At 40.6% G+C, this 17,645-nt stretch overlaps 1 protein-coding gene across 3 annotated transcripts in view; it reads right to left on the reverse strand.

The window, feature by feature from the left end:
* The window catches only part of ZNRF3 (zinc and ring finger 3), a 75,659-nt gene that overhangs the window by 10,231 nt on the left and 47,783 nt on the right, over positions 1-17,645 (reverse strand). Inside the window, exons 1-2 of one of the 3 annotated variants that reach the window (XM_032706236.1) lie at positions 4,222-4,586; positions 2,930-3,004 (exon numbers count right to left, since the gene is read on the reverse strand). The exons of 1 other annotated variant lie outside the window; for it this stretch is intronic. Coding sequence is in view for 1 of the 2 variants with exons in the window: in XM_032706234.1 (XP_032562125.1) it covers positions 2,930-3,004 (75 nt within the window). In the remaining variant the exon portion in view is untranslated. Of the gene's footprint in view, positions 1-2,929; positions 3,005-4,221; positions 4,587-17,645 lie in introns of those variants that run through there. One more of the 3 variants, XM_032706234.1, reaches the window with a different exon arrangement.

Raw genomic sequence — 17,645 nt, forward strand, 5'->3', positions numbered from 1 at the left:
ACAAATTTCTTCAGCTTTTTGAACAAGCTCAGTATCAGAGTGTTGTCTTTCAGGTTCTTTGTACCTAGCCCATTAATTTAAGTCAATAATTTCTGCTGTTTAACTCAACAAACTCATTCAAAGTTACTTGGCTTCTAGCAATCACTAGAGCTATTGATTGCCAGCTGGGTGACCTCAAAGACTAAAGCACATGAGCATACTTAATTCACCCTGAAACTTCTCTCCAGGTCCAGCTAAGTCTTGTTAGAAAGGTCAAATCATAGAATCAGAAAAGGGGGAAGGCACGTCATGAGCCCAACCTCCTGGTGAAGGCAGGGTCAACCATGACATCAAACCAGGCTGCTCAGGGCTTTATCCAGTCAGGTGCTGAAACCCTTCATGTGTGGAGAACGCATAACTTCTCTGGCCAACAAATCCAGAACAACAATCTGCTAAATTATACACCAGAGAGGGTAATAACTAGACAAAAGAATTAGTTCTGTTGCAAAATGGCACCAACACGATAAATTCATACAGTTTACTGTGATTCTCAAGAAAAATCCTTGTAGAGAGGCTGGTTGATACAAAACTAGCACTGCACTGTCAAGCAGATGGAAATGGTACAGGGGAAAGGAATAAGATGACAGGAACGTGAGCAAATAGATCACGAGCAGCTTATGGATGAGATAACACATCTCCATTGCTGTTATCTACCTCTTACTTCTGGCTAAACCGTGTAGAAATTATCAAATGACTGGTCCATCATCCTGATTGCAGGGTGATGACTCTCCTTAAGCTGACCAGATGATTGTGACAGATTTCACTGAGACTTTTTAGTATCCAGGAATCCCATGTGTTTACAAGGTTTGCTGGCCTAAGGCCAAATCCAGTCACTGTCCTTACGTTCCTAGACACATATTCTCTCTCAAGATTTCTTGTCTAAGAAAGAAGTCACCTGATTCCTCAGTCATTTCTGCACACTGCTAGACTCTTGCTAAACATGATGCTCTGGATGCTGTTACTCCTCTTCAAATATTCAAAAGTAAAACTAAGAAACAAATCAGACTTCACAGACTATTTCTCAAAATAAAAGTTTAATTATTAATCTACAGCAGAAGATACTCAGATCAATGGGAATAAACTCCACAAAATCTGTAGGCAAAGTCCTTTCATTTGGTAGTAATACTGCTACTAAATTATCTGAGAACAATTCTTCTGGTCAGGACAGCCTCCTAGTTCTGTTCATGGACTGGCAGGAAGGACTGTCTTTCATAATACTCCACTCCTCCCTTTCAAAGCACTCTCCCTCATTTGTCGTTGTGCTTGGTAACAAGCATACCTGGGAAAACTTCCTAAAAAGCTCCCCTCAGTGTCTTAGGATACATCCATTTGAACCAAAGATACTCCTGATTAACTCTTGTCAGTTTTTCCTCCATTGTGATCCATCTATCATCGTTTTCCACAAATAAATTGTGAGTGCCAAAATGGTACTTATTTTAAAGACAAATTAATTAGTACCCCTGATGTCAAGGGTTCTGAAGATTTTGGATGAGAATCAAAATTCATGAAAAAAAAGTGTCCAGAGCAGCATGAGAACAGTCACCCAAGCAACTCTTACTTTTAGAGTATGAAAGCTAAGTCTAGACGTTCCTCTCCTGTTTGTGAGTGTTTGCACAGGCTACTGCTCTGCTGTCTAACAGAGCCTACTTTGTCAGCTACTGCTCTAAGCCACTAACCTCCTTCCATTTTATTGGTACCCAAAATATTCAAACATCCAACAGACTACTAGACCCAGCTATTGGGACCAGTTGCACCCAGTTTATTATTGAGAATCAAGGAAGGACAGTTGTTGGCAGAGGGAAAGAGCAAGAGATTCACAACTCAGAAGTCAAGTTCAGAGCAGTGTGGCTGAAAGTATCCAGAAGCTGTAATTCGGAGGGAAAAAATTGAAAGAGACAGACCACATCTTTATGAAGATATTTTGCTGTGTAGAAAAGGGGGGAAAATATCCCTAAGAATGTTTTCAAGATCAAGGCTGCAGTCTTGATGCACATGCAGAGCACAGATCTCAAAGCATTCCTTGAACAGTCTTCTGCATTCTTCTGTCCAACAGATGCTCATTTCAGAATTAAAGACAGTTTTTTTAATGTAAACACTGATGGTCTCTTTTTCCCCCATGAAATTCAGGCTGCATTCAAAAACCTTCAGCTTCACTTGTTTCTGCTGTAGCAGAAACAGCGGTTTTGTTTCAAGACAAAACAAAACTAAACCAAATGCAGACTATTTTTGTGCTTACGTTTCTTCACTCAAACAACTCAGCATTGGCTGGATCTTGAAACATTTCACAGAGCCATTACCTCACCCACTTCAAATGAAAAGATGGAAGTTATACCAAGACTCAGAAAAAGAAGAAAAACCCTGCTTGTCCACAAAATACATAGGCAGAAATCATCAGCTGTGAATGAGAAGAAAATGATTATAAGTTTTGAAAGAAACTTGTTTAGAAGCAGGTTTGAAAGTCATTTTGCAATCTCAAAAATAGCAGCTATTCAACAATACGATCACAGGCTGGATGGGGCCAAACATCCTGTGTTTTGTACACGGAGCTGGGCAAAGAAAACCTCCTTGATTAGATAATGGGCCACAAAAAATTTGCCTCCATCCTCCTTCAAAACCTTAATCACAGACCTGGATTCCACATTCTAGGAAAAGTTAGAAGAAAAATCTAACTCCCCAAACTTTTCCCTTTCTACCAGATTTACACTACCTATGTTGCTTTCTGCCTGACAAAAGAATAGCAGGAAAACCACAGCATCATGTTACCCAGGGTCAGTAGCTGCATGTCTCTAGGCAGGTGTGCTCTGAGACTCATACACTCTCAAGTCTTGCCTCAGTAACCCTAAAAGAACCCAATAGAGGCTGCAAAATAACTAGGCTCCCTTCTTCATACCTGATCAATGGCATCTGGGTTTTCAGAAACATCAAAGATGACCGCTGTGGCTCCTCGCTGTACTGCTCGTTTTGCCTGCAATAAGAAAGACAGCATCCTCAGTCCCACCCCAAAAGATGACTTCTTACCTCAAAAATGACTCTCTCTCCTCATGTCCAGATAGCAAACAACATTTTGTGTTTCTGTGTAGTTAAAACAAATGACAAAATAATTACAAACACAGGAGCTCCTGAATCAGCATAGAATGTACCTAAACTTCGCTAAAGCTTCTACAATCTCTCTGCTCCTTCCTTTTCAAACTCCTCTTTCAACAACTTTTTAAAGAAATTCAAATGTGATTTAGACCCTCTAAAGACTTCAAACATAAGAATTTTATAAAATTAAATTACTTTCTTTTTTCTCCATGTTACTTGGAAGTGCCATAAAAAACAATCTTCCCTGTGACTTGAGTGGAGACAAGCTCACTAGTGTAGAATATAAAGGTTGGTCAGATTCTTTACATTTTTTCAGTGTCATTCTCATAGTTATGATAAACTGGCATATCACAATCCTTGCAAAAAGTGCCTCAGAGAATATGCTTTTTCTGACCATCAGAGGTCAGAACTGTTGCACACACTTCTTACGCTGATAAGATCAGACCTATGTAAGTGCACCGCTTTTCATCAAATACACAGCCCAAAACTGGAGTTACCAACAGCACAGAAGAGGTATCAGAACACATTAAAATCTTCTGGAACAGAGAAAACAGTATTTTAGCCACCAAGGCTAAGACAGGGGTTTTTAACCAGTTTCTGCCACTGTGCCTCTCTAAGTCCTGTTTCAGTGTTGTTCAATGGCTCCACAGAGCAAACGTTCCCAGTAACTTTTCAAGCTTTTACTGCCTTGATGGATGCAGAATGCAAGAAACTATTTCTCCAAGCAATGACTATCACCATCACAGTACTAAAGAAGGCAGCACTGGCCCTTTGTGGAGACTAGCAGAACCTGAACTTAACACTGAGATATAAAAGAAACATATGTAAGTGATAAATCATGAAATATCACCCAGCATTTTCCAGGAAGAATGTTGGCCAGTACAGAAATGTTAGTTTGAACACCTACAGGTCTCTTTCTTTGCTCTATTCTCATATTTTGTTTTCATTTGAAATGAACAAAGCCCATTAGCACACGAGAGGAACCAGCACCCAAATGGGAGTATTTTCTCAGCCCACCAGGTATTTGTCCCCTTTGAAGTCAGCACACCTGGTTAATCACTAAGAGCTGCTGGGGAGGAAGAGTTAAAAGGAATTTACCCCGCATTCTCTGTTGCAGTGGCCCTGAGGTGAGGGCTCATCCAGGTTTCCCTAGAAGGCACCCCTTACAGACATGCAGTGCCTGTAGAACTGCTCAGGCCACTTAACTGTTTTTTCAGGATGGCCAGTCAACAAGCAAGGCACCTTGATTTCTGAAAATAATTTTTAAAGAGGGATTTTACAGATCGGCGCCGATAAAAACTCCTTATATTTGTGAAGGCGCTGAATGAGCAAGTACACAGCGCAGCAAGTGTCCGCCATGGAGCGTTAAGGGATGAGAAGTAAGGGCCGAGCTCAAACACCGTGCTGGAGAACAAGGGGTGAGCTCGTTTCACTCTGCCCCGGGAGGCTCCGGCCGCTCTCCCCCCTCACGGCTCCCGCTCCTCACTGCGGGGCGTCCCGAGCCCCCGGCCCCGCCCCGCGCACGGCGCCCCCTGGTGGCCGCAGGTCCCTCCCGCGGGCACCCGCCCTGCCCCGGAAGTGCCGCCTGTCCCGCGCGGGCGGAGGCTCTGGGCGGCCATGGGGAGGAGGGGGAGACGCGGAGAGTTTTTTCCCTGCCGGGGTTTAGATGCCGTTCCCAAAGAACAGACGGTGCATTCGCTGCTGGGAAACACCCCGGGCTCTGCCGCTGGCACTGGGGAGCCCGGCCCTGTGCCAGCCTAAAGAGCCTTGTTCGCACGCGGGTCCCGAGGCGCCCCCGCTGCCGCGGCTCCGGCCCGGCCGGGGTTCGCTGGCCACAGATCAGAGAGCGGCCTCCCCGCCTCCAGCTCGGCCCCACAGCCGGGGCAGGCTGGACATAAGCGAACGAGTGCGCGGGCACCGGTGCGCGCCTGGCGCTCGCCTCCCTCCCTCCGGCCCGAGGGGGCGGCCGAGGGGTCTCAGCGTGCCTGGCACTGCCCCGCAGGGACACCTTGGAAAGCCCGGCTGCCACTGCCCCCCTCCTTCCTCACCCCCCTCCAGAATACTGGAGGTTAATTAAAGCCAAAACGTCTTCGAAGATACCCTGTCCACTACTCAGTAATCAGGACAGCTCAAGATAACACAGCAATGTTAAGTCCCACTTAAAATAATGCCGGTCTGTAATAGGCACTTGGCTTTTTCATTCTGGGCTATCCAGCATTTAAAGATCCCAAATCATTCCTCTAAGCAAACTGACCAAACCTGGATGAAAAATAAATACACATGTTGGATGAGGGGGAAGAAAAAGTACACTGCTACCTCCTTTACCTTTACAATACCTGTGGCAAGCAAACAGGCATTTCCACAACTGAATTCCCATGCAATTGACAGCAGGAAAGATATCAGGCATATCCCTTTTTGTGATTGTCTTCTGTAGCTTAAAACAAATTACTATCACTACATATTAGTATTTTTCTTTTTTTGTAAAGAGTAATAGAAAACAACAAAAAAATTTTGTAACTGCACTTTTCATAATTTGAGTGATCGCTTTTTGTTCATAGTGACAACCTCGCAGTCTGTCTTTGCACTCAGAATCTACAGCTTATGTTACTACAAAGCAATGGACGGACCTGTTTGCTGTGCATGGCTGCCACTTCATGCAACCTTTATTTTTCCCAAAAAGTGCTCCTACATCCCAATTGGAGCTCCAGAGATGTAATACACATTCTGTGCAGACCAGCAGCTAACTGCCCATCATGTAGATACTGGGCTCAGTTGTGCAAAAACACTGACAATAGAGAGTACTGGGCATGCTTTGGTCCTTGAAATTTAAACAATCTTCAGCAAGCCCTGTATTGGCAATTCAAAAATACTTTTATTCTTGAATACAAACATAATAAAACACAAAATATAGGATAGATATAAGTAGGTCTTTGTAGGATAAAGTCACCTGGCATCTTTTTTACAGAATCGCTCCATTGTTTAGGTTGGACAAGACCTTTAAGGTCAACAAGTCCAACCATCAACCCAACACTGCCGAGGCCCATCACCATGTCCTGAGTGCCACATCTACACATCTTTTAAATCCCTCCAGGGATGGTGACTCCACCACTGCCCTGGGGAGTCTGTTCCAATACCTGACCATCCCTTCCATGAAAAAATTTTCCCTAATATCCCATCTAAACCTTCCCTGGCACAACTTGAGGCCATTTCTCCTTGTCCTGTCCCTTGTTCCCAGGGGAGCTGAGCACAAGCCTCACTTGGCCCACCCTCTTGTCAGGGAGTGGTAGAGTTTTTCTTTGTAAATGAGCATTAAAAAGTGATCCACCATTTGCTAGACTTCAGTCAAATACCTAGTTTTGACCATCTTCTCTAACTGAATGCTGGATGTAGGTGCCTCTAAAGCAAAGAGAAACAAAACCCACCCTTGAATTTGCCCTTCCTCAATTCCTTTAACATCACCAGCCTAGGACTTGATCAAAAGCTCCCTATTGAAGAATACATTTGGCTACTTTATACTCAAAAGAAAAACATAAACAGAAGGATATGATGTGTTTATTACACATTTTAAAAGGACTCTAATTGAAAATACATAATAATGGCCTCATCTGTGTTTCTGTGGCATTTTAATTTGCCCAGAGATTGTCATAGCTCATGGAGAAGGCTAATGAAAAGTTATTTTAGAGTGTATTTTAGAGACCTACTTGTTATGAACTTACTGTTGATAACCATTACCACTACAATGCCCATTAAATACTGTCTCAGTTTAAAATCTGGCAGAATTTCCTAGGCCTTGTAATCTAGAAAGGATAAGAGGAAACGCATGGGACAGAAGGGCAAGGAAAGTTGCACTTTGCATATCTCCAGGTTTGAGGAAATTTAAGTCGTTGCCTCAAAGAACATCAGATTTTAAGAGCTCTGCACTCCCTTCCTGTGCCAGGCAAACACAATAAGGAAGTAACAACTTCCTTGATGAGGCAAACTTTCAACCCGAGGGACCAGATAACTATTGAACAGGTGCACTGCTTCCTCTCATTCATTCAAAGCAGGTAGGACAGCAACAATCAAACCAGTAAGAAGTTCAGCCACTTCCTGACATCTTGAAGGACCTTGCATGCTTGCAGATATGAACATGGCAAGCATCTCCTCCTCTGCTTTTTAGTATGGCCTAATTCCAATTAATATGCCAGTTAGTATGCAATAGTGGAGAAACCATCATAAGAAGAAAAGCTGCTTAACAAGGTCCCTGTTTAAAAGAAAAATCATACCAACAACATTAGCCTTTATTCATTACATTTACTTCTTTGCCAGAGTTAGAATTCCCTCACAATATCCAGTAGTATTTACACATGAGGACATGGCAATCGAATGGGTTGCAGAGAGTGAATAAATTACAGATGAGAGCAGGACTGAGGCTTGAACCATAGGCAGGGAGATCAAAGTTCATTAAGCACTTTTAGCTCTGCCATTTACAACAATATAGTAATGCATTACACATCTATTACGAGAATACCTTTCGTTGAAAATGGTTATTGCTAGAGCCAGATTACTACTTATAAATAAACTTTTTTTTTTAATAAGTTAAGATAATACTGACAGACTAAAGGGAGAAAAAGATGCTTTAAAAGTATTGGCTGCCTGTGTAAACCACAGATATATCCTGCTATTCTAACAGTGTTCTCATTAATGTCCTTACATTAAAAACTACCTATCTGTCTTCCTGGACTTGTTGAATCATTCATCCAACTGTAGGAATTATCTTCTTGGAATTTAGCACACTCTAGGTAACAAATATTAATTATAATTACGGTATGTGGTACATGAGGGAGTTTATTCCCTGGGTTAAGAAAATCATAAAGATGGGGAAAGGGAGATCAGGCATTGTTTTAAGGGGTAAACAGTACAAATGCCAGTAAACTGCTTTTAGCAAACTCTTCCAACAGGTGCCAGCATTATTAGCTGGTCTTCCAAAAAGGGAAGCTGAAAAGGATACAGTATACAGAAGACAGTCCTATGGATCCTGAAAGCAAAACACTACTTTCAGTCAGAACTGAGGGAAACAGCACAGCTTCCAAGAGGCATAACCATGGCTTTTTCCTCTTCTCTTTCCTTTTTTCAATACATCTAATGTTCTGGGGGCAGGGGGCCAGAAAATATGGTTACTCTAACTCTGAACAGAGATTGATGAACAGAGTAGTCAATAAAATTAGTTTATACATCCTTCTTTAGCTGAGAACTGAGCCAGCCTGAATTTCCTCTGTCTGTTTTTGAGGTTTTCCCCCCTCTCAATTTCTTTATGAACTAAAAAAACATTGAACTCGAAGCACGTTTCCTGTTTAATCCCATCAGATCCAATATTCTATGTTGGATCCCTCCACATTGTGGAGTCAGTGGTCATTAATCTGCCAAAAGAATGGGATTATGCAAGCGGTGTGAAGTGGAACCTTTCTTATAGCTGTCTTTTGGTCCTTTGAAATAAGTCAGCCTCTCACATAGTGTACTGGTAACATATAAACAACACTCAGTAGTTTGCAACTTGCACACTCTGTGACTCCAAAGAACAAGATTTTCAATTAAAAGGAGTAGTGTCTCGCTTTATTGCTCTGGAAAAGCAGTTCAAAAATTTCAACAGGGAAATTGCTGTCAGGGAATACAGCTGAAGGGATGAGGTTTCCATCTGCAATATTTCACCAAAATAAATGATGAATATAGCAGTGGTCATGCTCTCCTCTTGAGCAGACTCAAAAGTAACAAAATCTGTTCCAGTAATTTTTAGCACTCACAAACTAACTGATTTGCACCTGTTTTCTCCATATCAAGATCAAGTGAGACCACAAAGATGTAGACAATATTACCAGAGGTATGATACAGAACATACAGTACCAGGTTCTAGAATATTGGCTTTTCTGGTTGCTGTATTGCGTGGTTAGTCTATGACACTTCTGCAGACTTGTCTTCATTTGATTTTTTTATATGAGAGGACAACTTCAGTGCTGAAATAAGCATTAGGAGCCAACATTACCAGGGTTTAACTTCTGCAGAGACTCTTGAGTTTAAAGAAGTCCTCAGTTAAGTGTGGACAAAACCCAGGAACTTCTAATCATGAGAAAGAGACCACTGATTCCTACATAAAATGCACGATGAATCTGCAGGTCAGGACAAGCAGATATTGCCACCACCAGTATTGGCTGCTAAAACATCAACTACAATGGGTATTACTAGTCAAATCTAGAAAATATCTCCCAAAGTAAGCAAGACTGTGTGTTTCCTATTGACATTTGACTATCCATAATATATTTGGGTTTTTAGCAGCGATTACTGTTGGGGGAAAAGAAAACATAATGTTATCTCATTAAATGCATAGCACCCATTTCTAGAGCAGGCCCACAACTGTACTTGCAAAGGCTTGGCACATCAGCCACAGGCCAAGACACTTCAGTTAGACAGTCCCCTGCACTCTGCTTGTCATTGAGAACCTTGCATAAATCCCACAGCATTGTGTCAAATACACCCTTCCCTTACAATTCTAAAACTGCAAAACCCTCTCTTTCTCTCAGAGCTACACAGAATACCAACAACAACATCTGAACAATACAGGCACCCCCTCTCTTTCTCCCCTCTACACTGCTATCAGGCTCAGTCAATCAGCAAAAATATCTTGCCCCCTGAACCACCCCTGGACTAGCAAGTAAAGCCACAGGGCAATTCTGCAGGGCAGAGGAGGAAGGAGAAAAGGGCATCCTCTACTTTGCAAACAGCAGAAGTTACAAATTAACCAATTGATGCTTCAGCCCTGTTAATGGACAACTCCCTGGTAATTGCAGAAACTAAGTTAAGCCAAGCATAAGCAGGATGCCATTTTAAACCTTTTCTGAGATAATGAGAAAGGAACTTTTGGATTTCTGTCTGAAAACAAAGGCAGAATATCACAACGAGACACTTAAATCCCAAGTATCACACCAGCATAGAACCTCTTCCTGACTGGAATACTGAAATTCTCTGGCACTTTGGGATATGTTTTATACCCATGCCCTAGAGATACTGCATTACATGGCATTACAACAGTTGCTTATTAATTAAGAAGTATAGAGAGTGTGAAGCAGTATTTCTAAATTTAAAAACATAGTCACAATTTAAACCCAAGGTACCTCTCTGGTAAAATAACCTGGAAGTTAAAAAACTATGTACTTGTAGTTTTAAGAAAAATATCACCTTGTGTAATACATAATCACATCAACAATATATATGTATACCAATGTGATTCATACTGCTCAGTACTAAGAGGCTCTCAGATAGTTAAAATGAGGAAGAAGAAAACAAAACTCTCTCTCTTTTGGGGGTTAGGGAGAAACACTGATCAGTTCTAAGTCTACACCAGGTAAAAATAATAAGAAGACACTTATTTAATCCTGAACACAGCAAAGCCTGCCAATTGCAAATCTTTTGAGACACATTTCAGAGTCATGGGACTCCATTCCCAAAGCCCTGCCCTCTGCTATCACAGACCATTCTGTGGGCCAGCAGTCACAAAGAGAAGGGTGAGCACTGGAAGAGATCAAAGGAGGGAACTGGGGTCTTGAACTAGATGACATATTCACAGAGGACCCAGCACCCTCAGCAAGAGGTGGGTGGCTGCGTTCAGGACAACTGCTGGTGTTTAACAGAAATGCTACTACATCTTATAACCTTTCACACTTTTTCCAGGCAACAGAATTTCTATACACAGTTACCTCCAAAATACAGTGGTCGCAAGATGAGTATATTTTGGAAATTATGTACTGAACATGTACTATATCATATAGCTATAAAATACCACTACAGACAACCCAGATAATTTTTAACTTTATCTTTGCATTGAAGATATACTGAAGTAGATGAACTAAAAACAAAGCAGACCTAAGATAAATACATAAACATACATACAAGCATGCTGTGGTGCTGAGAGAAGTTAATAAAAAATGAAGATACGGGAAAGCATTGGAGGAGTTGTAAAATAAAGGAACTATTAATGTAGACCACTATAAAAAGCCATCCCTACCATAGCCAAGCTGTGTAAATAGAATGTACCAAGTCCCTCCTAGCTCAGATACATAAGGCATGTACTCTAATAGAATACTACCTTAAAATTATAATTTGGTATTTATCTACATCAAAAGGGAAAACAAAGAATTATAAGAATTATGTCTCACATTTAGAGGGGGAGATGGCAAAACTTTCAAAAATTTTAAGTAAGGAATCCATCTAACCTCAGTCAATTTAATGGGGAAGTTTAATCCTTCTGAGAAACAAGCCTCACCTTATTGAAGAAAGTTCTTTTCAACAAAACAACAGTTTTGGGCCGTGGTTCCCAACTCATGGCATCTTTTATTTAAATATTTTAGTAAATAGGAGAAATTTTAAATAGATTCAGCTTGTGTGAAATTATGTAAAGGTTGCAGAATAGGTCTGAAGCATTTACAGTAGTCTACCCAAGATATACTGACACACCTAAATTAACCAAGAATTACTCGAAGGCTGAAGAGCTTTGTGCTCATTAAAAGCATTCTGCTATCCTTGAAAAGACAATATGAATATGACCACAGTCCACCAAAAAATGCTAAGGAGAAATGAAAGCAAGCATAGCTAACATGAAAAAAAATCAGGAGTGATTCAGGCCAACTTGGGGTAGATACCTATTTTCAAATGTAAGAAACTGATAGGAATTCAGAGTGACTTCTGCTTAGTATCCTCTGTCTTGCTTAGCCTCATCCTCAGGTAGCTGGCCTTCATCAGTAGGTCGGTATCTACTGTGAACAATAACATTTTAGAGATAACACAATCATCATCTGAGATGATGAAATAATAGATCCAAATCTCGACAGTGACAGCAGATGCAGTGCTCTTTGCAGGGTTATTAAGTGCCTGCATGCAAACCATGACTATGTTCAGACAGACATCATGGATACCAAGGTGAGTTGTCAAGCAGCAAATGTATTTTCACTTATATATATATATATATTAAAGTGCTCTAGCACATTGCTCTGGAGGTTCTGTCCCCTTTGTCAGGGATGAGCATCTGAATCCAAGACTACAGAAATGCATGTAACCCCCAGTCAGGGACTTATATCTTTCTGACTGAACAAAGGCATGTAAAATTCCCTTAGTATCCAGTAGAATACTGCTGATTCAGTGAGATCCTCCCTCTCCACGACAAGAATCTGCTTGGGTACTAAGTTCAGTAGTAAAAATATGCATGGTGGGCCAGTATTCCAGTTTAGCTAGCAACTTTCCATGGCTGGCTAATACAGGATGATATGGCTCTTCTTCCAAACAGTGATCCTTGGGTTTGGATTAGTTTAGTTTCAAGCTCTCAAACTGTGGTGGGCCCTTGTTGTTAGTTTGTTGATTCTGCAAAAAAAAAAAAAAAAGGAAAAAAAAAAAAAAAAGGAAAAAGATAAAAAGAAGGGGAAAACAAGAATGAAAAAGGTGGAGGATTTTTGTTACAAAGGGAAACTGGAAACTTCTCTCCACACAAGCAGAGACATGGCTGTATTGCAGAGGCCTCGGGGTAAGGATTAAAGAAAAACAAAATAGAAACCCTTCCATCTCTAATTAGGGTCTTCATTTGCCAAAGAGCCATTCCACAGCGGGAGGAATTACATTCAAGCCGTTGCTTGGATAACGTCTCCCAGCAGGTTGGCTCCTCAGAGCAGGCTACTCTGAGCCAACAATTTCTGGTTACTTGGAGGCAAGCAGCCTGCATATTGTTTTAACTGGCCTGGCTTTTACAGCCAGTTTTGCTGAAGAACAATCTTCTATTCAGAATGCAGAGATAAAAGCTTCACTTGTTGAATTTGTCCCCAGTTTCTTTATCCCTTTCTTTTTTTAAACATGGGAATTATAGGTTCTGGAGTTTGCATTATTTCCCTTGTAGACTTCAATGTTTTTCCCCCTCTAGCCACTTGATTCTTTGCCAGTGAAGGCTGCTGTCTGGAGTCCAGCCATTCATCAGCCCCTACCTCATCATTAACACTGTGGTGCTGGCGGTCACAGCTCATTGCTGGCGACAGGAAATCCTAACTTGCAAGAGGTTAACCACAGCCCATAAACAGTCAGACTGGCTCATTAGTCCCATAGAGTCAGCTGATGGGACCCTCTGGGAGTTTCAACACCATTCATGGACTTGGAGTCTCTGGATTCTGTGCTCTTTGCAAATGTGTCCTCCCCCCTGCCCACTTAAAAGCTTGTTATTTGCATCCTCAGGGCTAAGGACCATCTTTTTTCCTATCCAAAGCTAACTAAGTTCTTTGAGCATTTTGAAAAATTAAATGCATGTGATGTATTCTCTTGGCTTACCAACTGAACAAAACACCAATGGGCCAACAACTGAGACATTAATGCACTAGAATATATACATGCTTTCAATATTTTTAGCAGTTTCTGTGAGAGTTCCATATCCCTACCAAGCAATTCTAAGGCAATAGCTGTGTGAATGTTAATAATACATAATTAATCTGTATTACCTAATTCATGCCACAAATATGTCCAGTTCTAATGTTCAAGAACTAACCTGCAAGAATCACAAGTAGCTTGGTCAGTGCTCCCTACACTGACTAAACACCTCACATCGTTCTCATTTTAGGTTCACAGTATCATCCCTTGATTCATTTGGAGTTGATTCCTTGAACTTAGAACAAATACTAAATCATCATGTTATCCAAAAATGCACCTCTAGATAATATCACCTGGTCATCATAAAGATAAAATGTTTAGAACAGAAAAATGTGTTCTGGCAAATTATCTCAAAGCAGTAAGATATGAAGCACACTTTGTGTTATATTAAGTTTTTCTCTTTCCTTTCAACCCTGTGAAAATCATTGCAAAACATTCCCACTTTATGTCTGCAATTTCTTAGGATCCAGTTTTCTACCACTGTCGACTGTATCTGCCCATCTTTTATTCTGAATATCAGAGTCCCTCTGATGCAGCTCTGGTTACATTCCAAAGTTCTCCAATTTCTTTCAAAGCCTTCTGTCCCCTTGTGCACCAAAATTAGGCATGTCACTCATCTGTGAAGTCCTAAATAATTCCATTCCCTGCCTCCATATCTGCTCCTGATCTTCTTCACTTTCTGGTCCATTTATCTGATTCTGCTTGCTGGACTTCTTTTGTGCTCATTTTTATACTCCAACATAGCTGCACTTACTTGCCCATTCACTTTTCTGTTTCAAACTCCATTTCTATAGCTTTTGCAACATGTTTGCCATTGTGCATTTCTCCTGTTAGAGAAATAGGCAGATTCTGCATGTAAAATAAAAATATCTCTCAATGTCTGAGAGGCTCACAAGGCACACAGAATAATGATGGTCAAAAAAATTAAAACATAAAATCTTTATATATTATTATTATTATTGGCATGTCTTAAGTAGTTGTTCCTTAGTCTTTACTCAGCCTTGACTTCCATTAATTTCACTGGGAGATCTGACTGAGCTGAACTCAAGTAACACATGTTGTGCAACAACAGCTGCTTCTTTAGCTTAAGGGAGAAGCAGCTGTGCTCCACAGTTGGTTAGAAAGGAGTGAACATGGTGGCAGGGACTGCTAAGGACTCAGCTCTAAAAGTGGGCACTTATTTAAAGTAATCAAGCCAACAATGGCAAACCTAAGGAGCATCCAGAGGGAGAAACAAACATAAGAGAGAGCCTTTCTGCATGAATACCTGATGCTTTTCCTAACTGTGCAGTGAACATGGAAAGAAAGTTAGTAAAATAATACAGTAGCAGACAGCTGGCACAAGTTCCCAATGGAAAGGGCCCATCACTACCCATGAATGAAAACCTGATAGACCTACTTCTGCTGAACTGCATAACCTGATTCAGGCCTTGTCTGTCCATTCCTTTGAGCTTTTCCCTCTTTGGCTTTGATTCAATTCTTTTCTTTCCTTTTGTATCTTTCACCACACAATCCATACACAACACAAACCTTCCCTCTCTCCAGATTTCAACTGCTTATGTGATTTTTTTTTTTTGTTCAAAAATATACACATGTCCCTTCTTGACTGTTTCTGTCTGCTATTATGAGAAGCCACCTTCTTCCTGGAAAACCATGTATTAACCCCTCCTTTCTGACCTCACCTATGCAATTTTGTTAGAACTCCAGAAATCATTGTGTTTAGATGGTGTAGAGGTCTGATCACACTGCTCACACATTTTGGGTGTCCTGGACATTATGAGTGACAATGAAGTGGGAAATAACAAGAAACAATCATGATATTACACCAGTTATGATGTTCTTTGGTGCTCCAGGAAAATGTTCATTTCCTGTTTCTCAATGTATTTTTTAGAACAAATACAGTAAAGACAAACACATGGATGGCAGGGATTACAATTATATATACTACGCTTTTTCACAGTTAACCCTAATTTTAGGTAGTGCTAAGACAACAGACCTTGGAAATAAAAAAATTTAATGCAAAGTTAATGGGAGACTCTTAAAGAACATGACTGATTCAGAAGGGCTGAGTCTTTAACAGTAGACAGGATGCTATTTTCCCCCATCAAAACACATGCTCTTTTTTTCATTACAATGAAAACAATGAGGTTGATAAAAAACGTAGTTCGTGTTTTGATCAGAGTTCTGGCATGTCTGGCATGTGCAATATAGACCTATCAAGTAGACCACAGCCAAAGGAGTCTAGTCTCATTCAAGAAACTTTTTTCTACTTCATAACAACTTCCTTCTTAAAACAGAATGTTTGTGAGCTCAAAACAACCCATACAAAGTTTATACTGCTGCAACACTTTTCTCAACTAACTAACTAACAAAAAACTAACCAACCAGCTTAAAAATCACTCATACTATTACTTTTGAGCCAGACCAATTAAATTTTGGCATTGATTTTTGAGACTACTGCCTTGAAACGTATTACAAATGCTTTTTGGATGCTGTTTGCAAAGAAGAAACATGGGCTGACAAACAGAAGGCAGAAAAGGTCCCCAAACTGTGGAATAAATACTATAAATGGAATGTCAAGTACTTCAATGGATGTAAGAAGTTTTCCTAAAGTGACAGTATTTCCTACTGCATGTGGCACAAGACTCATCACAGGGTACCTCACTACCAGTTGAAAGTATGTGAATAAGCACAGTTTTGGAAACACTGAACAATGATTTTAGACATGTCTCTCATTAATTTTAGATCTTAATCTAAAGCATAGTTCAGTCATAGTTTCTGAGTAAGTTTAGAATGGAAGAACATTTGCCTGAATTCAGTATGCATTTCTACTACTGAACTGAATCCATTTCTACAGAACAGTATCCAAACTGTATGTAAAACTATTAATGTTATACAGAAACAAATGGCATATTTATATGGCCAGTGCAATTCTAATTTGAACATATAATTATATGCTTAATTTAAGCTATTAATATAAAGCTGTAAGTTGATTTTGTTTAATCTGCCTTTTTTTTTATTACTTTCAGTAACTCTGAAAAAGATTAAAATGGTCTCTCCACAGGACCTCTTGTTCCTCAAGTCTTAGAACACATCTCTCTTTATTCAGGAACTAAACTACCAACATAGCCCCATGATTTCTCGTTTAACTACCTTATAATAATCTAAACTAAATTGTTAGACAAAAGGTTAGGAATCACAGTTCGACTGTCTAATGCACGTTCAAGTCATGATGATTTTGGCTGAGGCCTAACTAGTATAATCATAATGATGACATAGCAAAACAAGAGATTCTCCTAGATAGTATTAGTGTAATTTTTTGAAAATAAACTCTCGAAAGACAGAGAAGAAGTGAATGGATACTGGAAGAACTGTTGGGAATTTCCTCATATTACAGATTTCTTTGATCTGAAGAAAACAGGAAGCTGTAGTAGCAGGGACATCCTCTCTTTGTTAGGTTATGTTCAGATGCACATCCTCAAATACGTACATCCTATTAATACAGAAGAGACCTTTTAGCAGTCCCTGGAAGAGAAACAAGAACAAAATCCTTCCTTGTGGATTTTCGAGCCTGCAGAAAGGGAAGAAGTGCTACTTTTAAGCAAATCTTCAGCATTTTCTCAGTATCTCTCCTGTACTGAAATAAAACCAGTGGTATTGCTGGGTTGTACTTCACGGTCTTGACAGATGTAATTTGCTTTAAAAATGACTGGGGTGGGTGAAGAACAGGGGGTCTGCATGTTGGAATGTACAGGACACATGCAAGTACACTGCCACCACAGAACACTGAATCACAAAATACCAGCATGGTTTGGGTTGGAAGGGACCTTAAAGATCACCCAGTTTTAACCCCCCAGCGCCCTCCAGCCCTGCCAGGAGGCAGGCATGCAACAGGTATTGTAGGCAACCCTGCTTTTGCCTTCCTTCAGCACAGTTACAGCAGTGAAGGAGTTTAATTGTGCTGTATGCAGAGAAGGGAGGAATTCCAGGAGGGGAAAGGTTCCCTTTGAAGCACATGGCACGAAGAGCTTCCCAGTGACCATGGCAACAGCTCAGTGGGTTCCCAGCCTGAGAACCAAGTTACTACAGCCATG

The sequence above is a fragment of the Chiroxiphia lanceolata genome, chromosome 18 (assembly GCF_009829145.1).
Source record: "Chiroxiphia lanceolata isolate bChiLan1 chromosome 18, bChiLan1.pri, whole genome shotgun sequence".
NCBI lineage: Eukaryota > Metazoa > Chordata > Aves > Passeriformes > Pipridae > Chiroxiphia > Chiroxiphia lanceolata.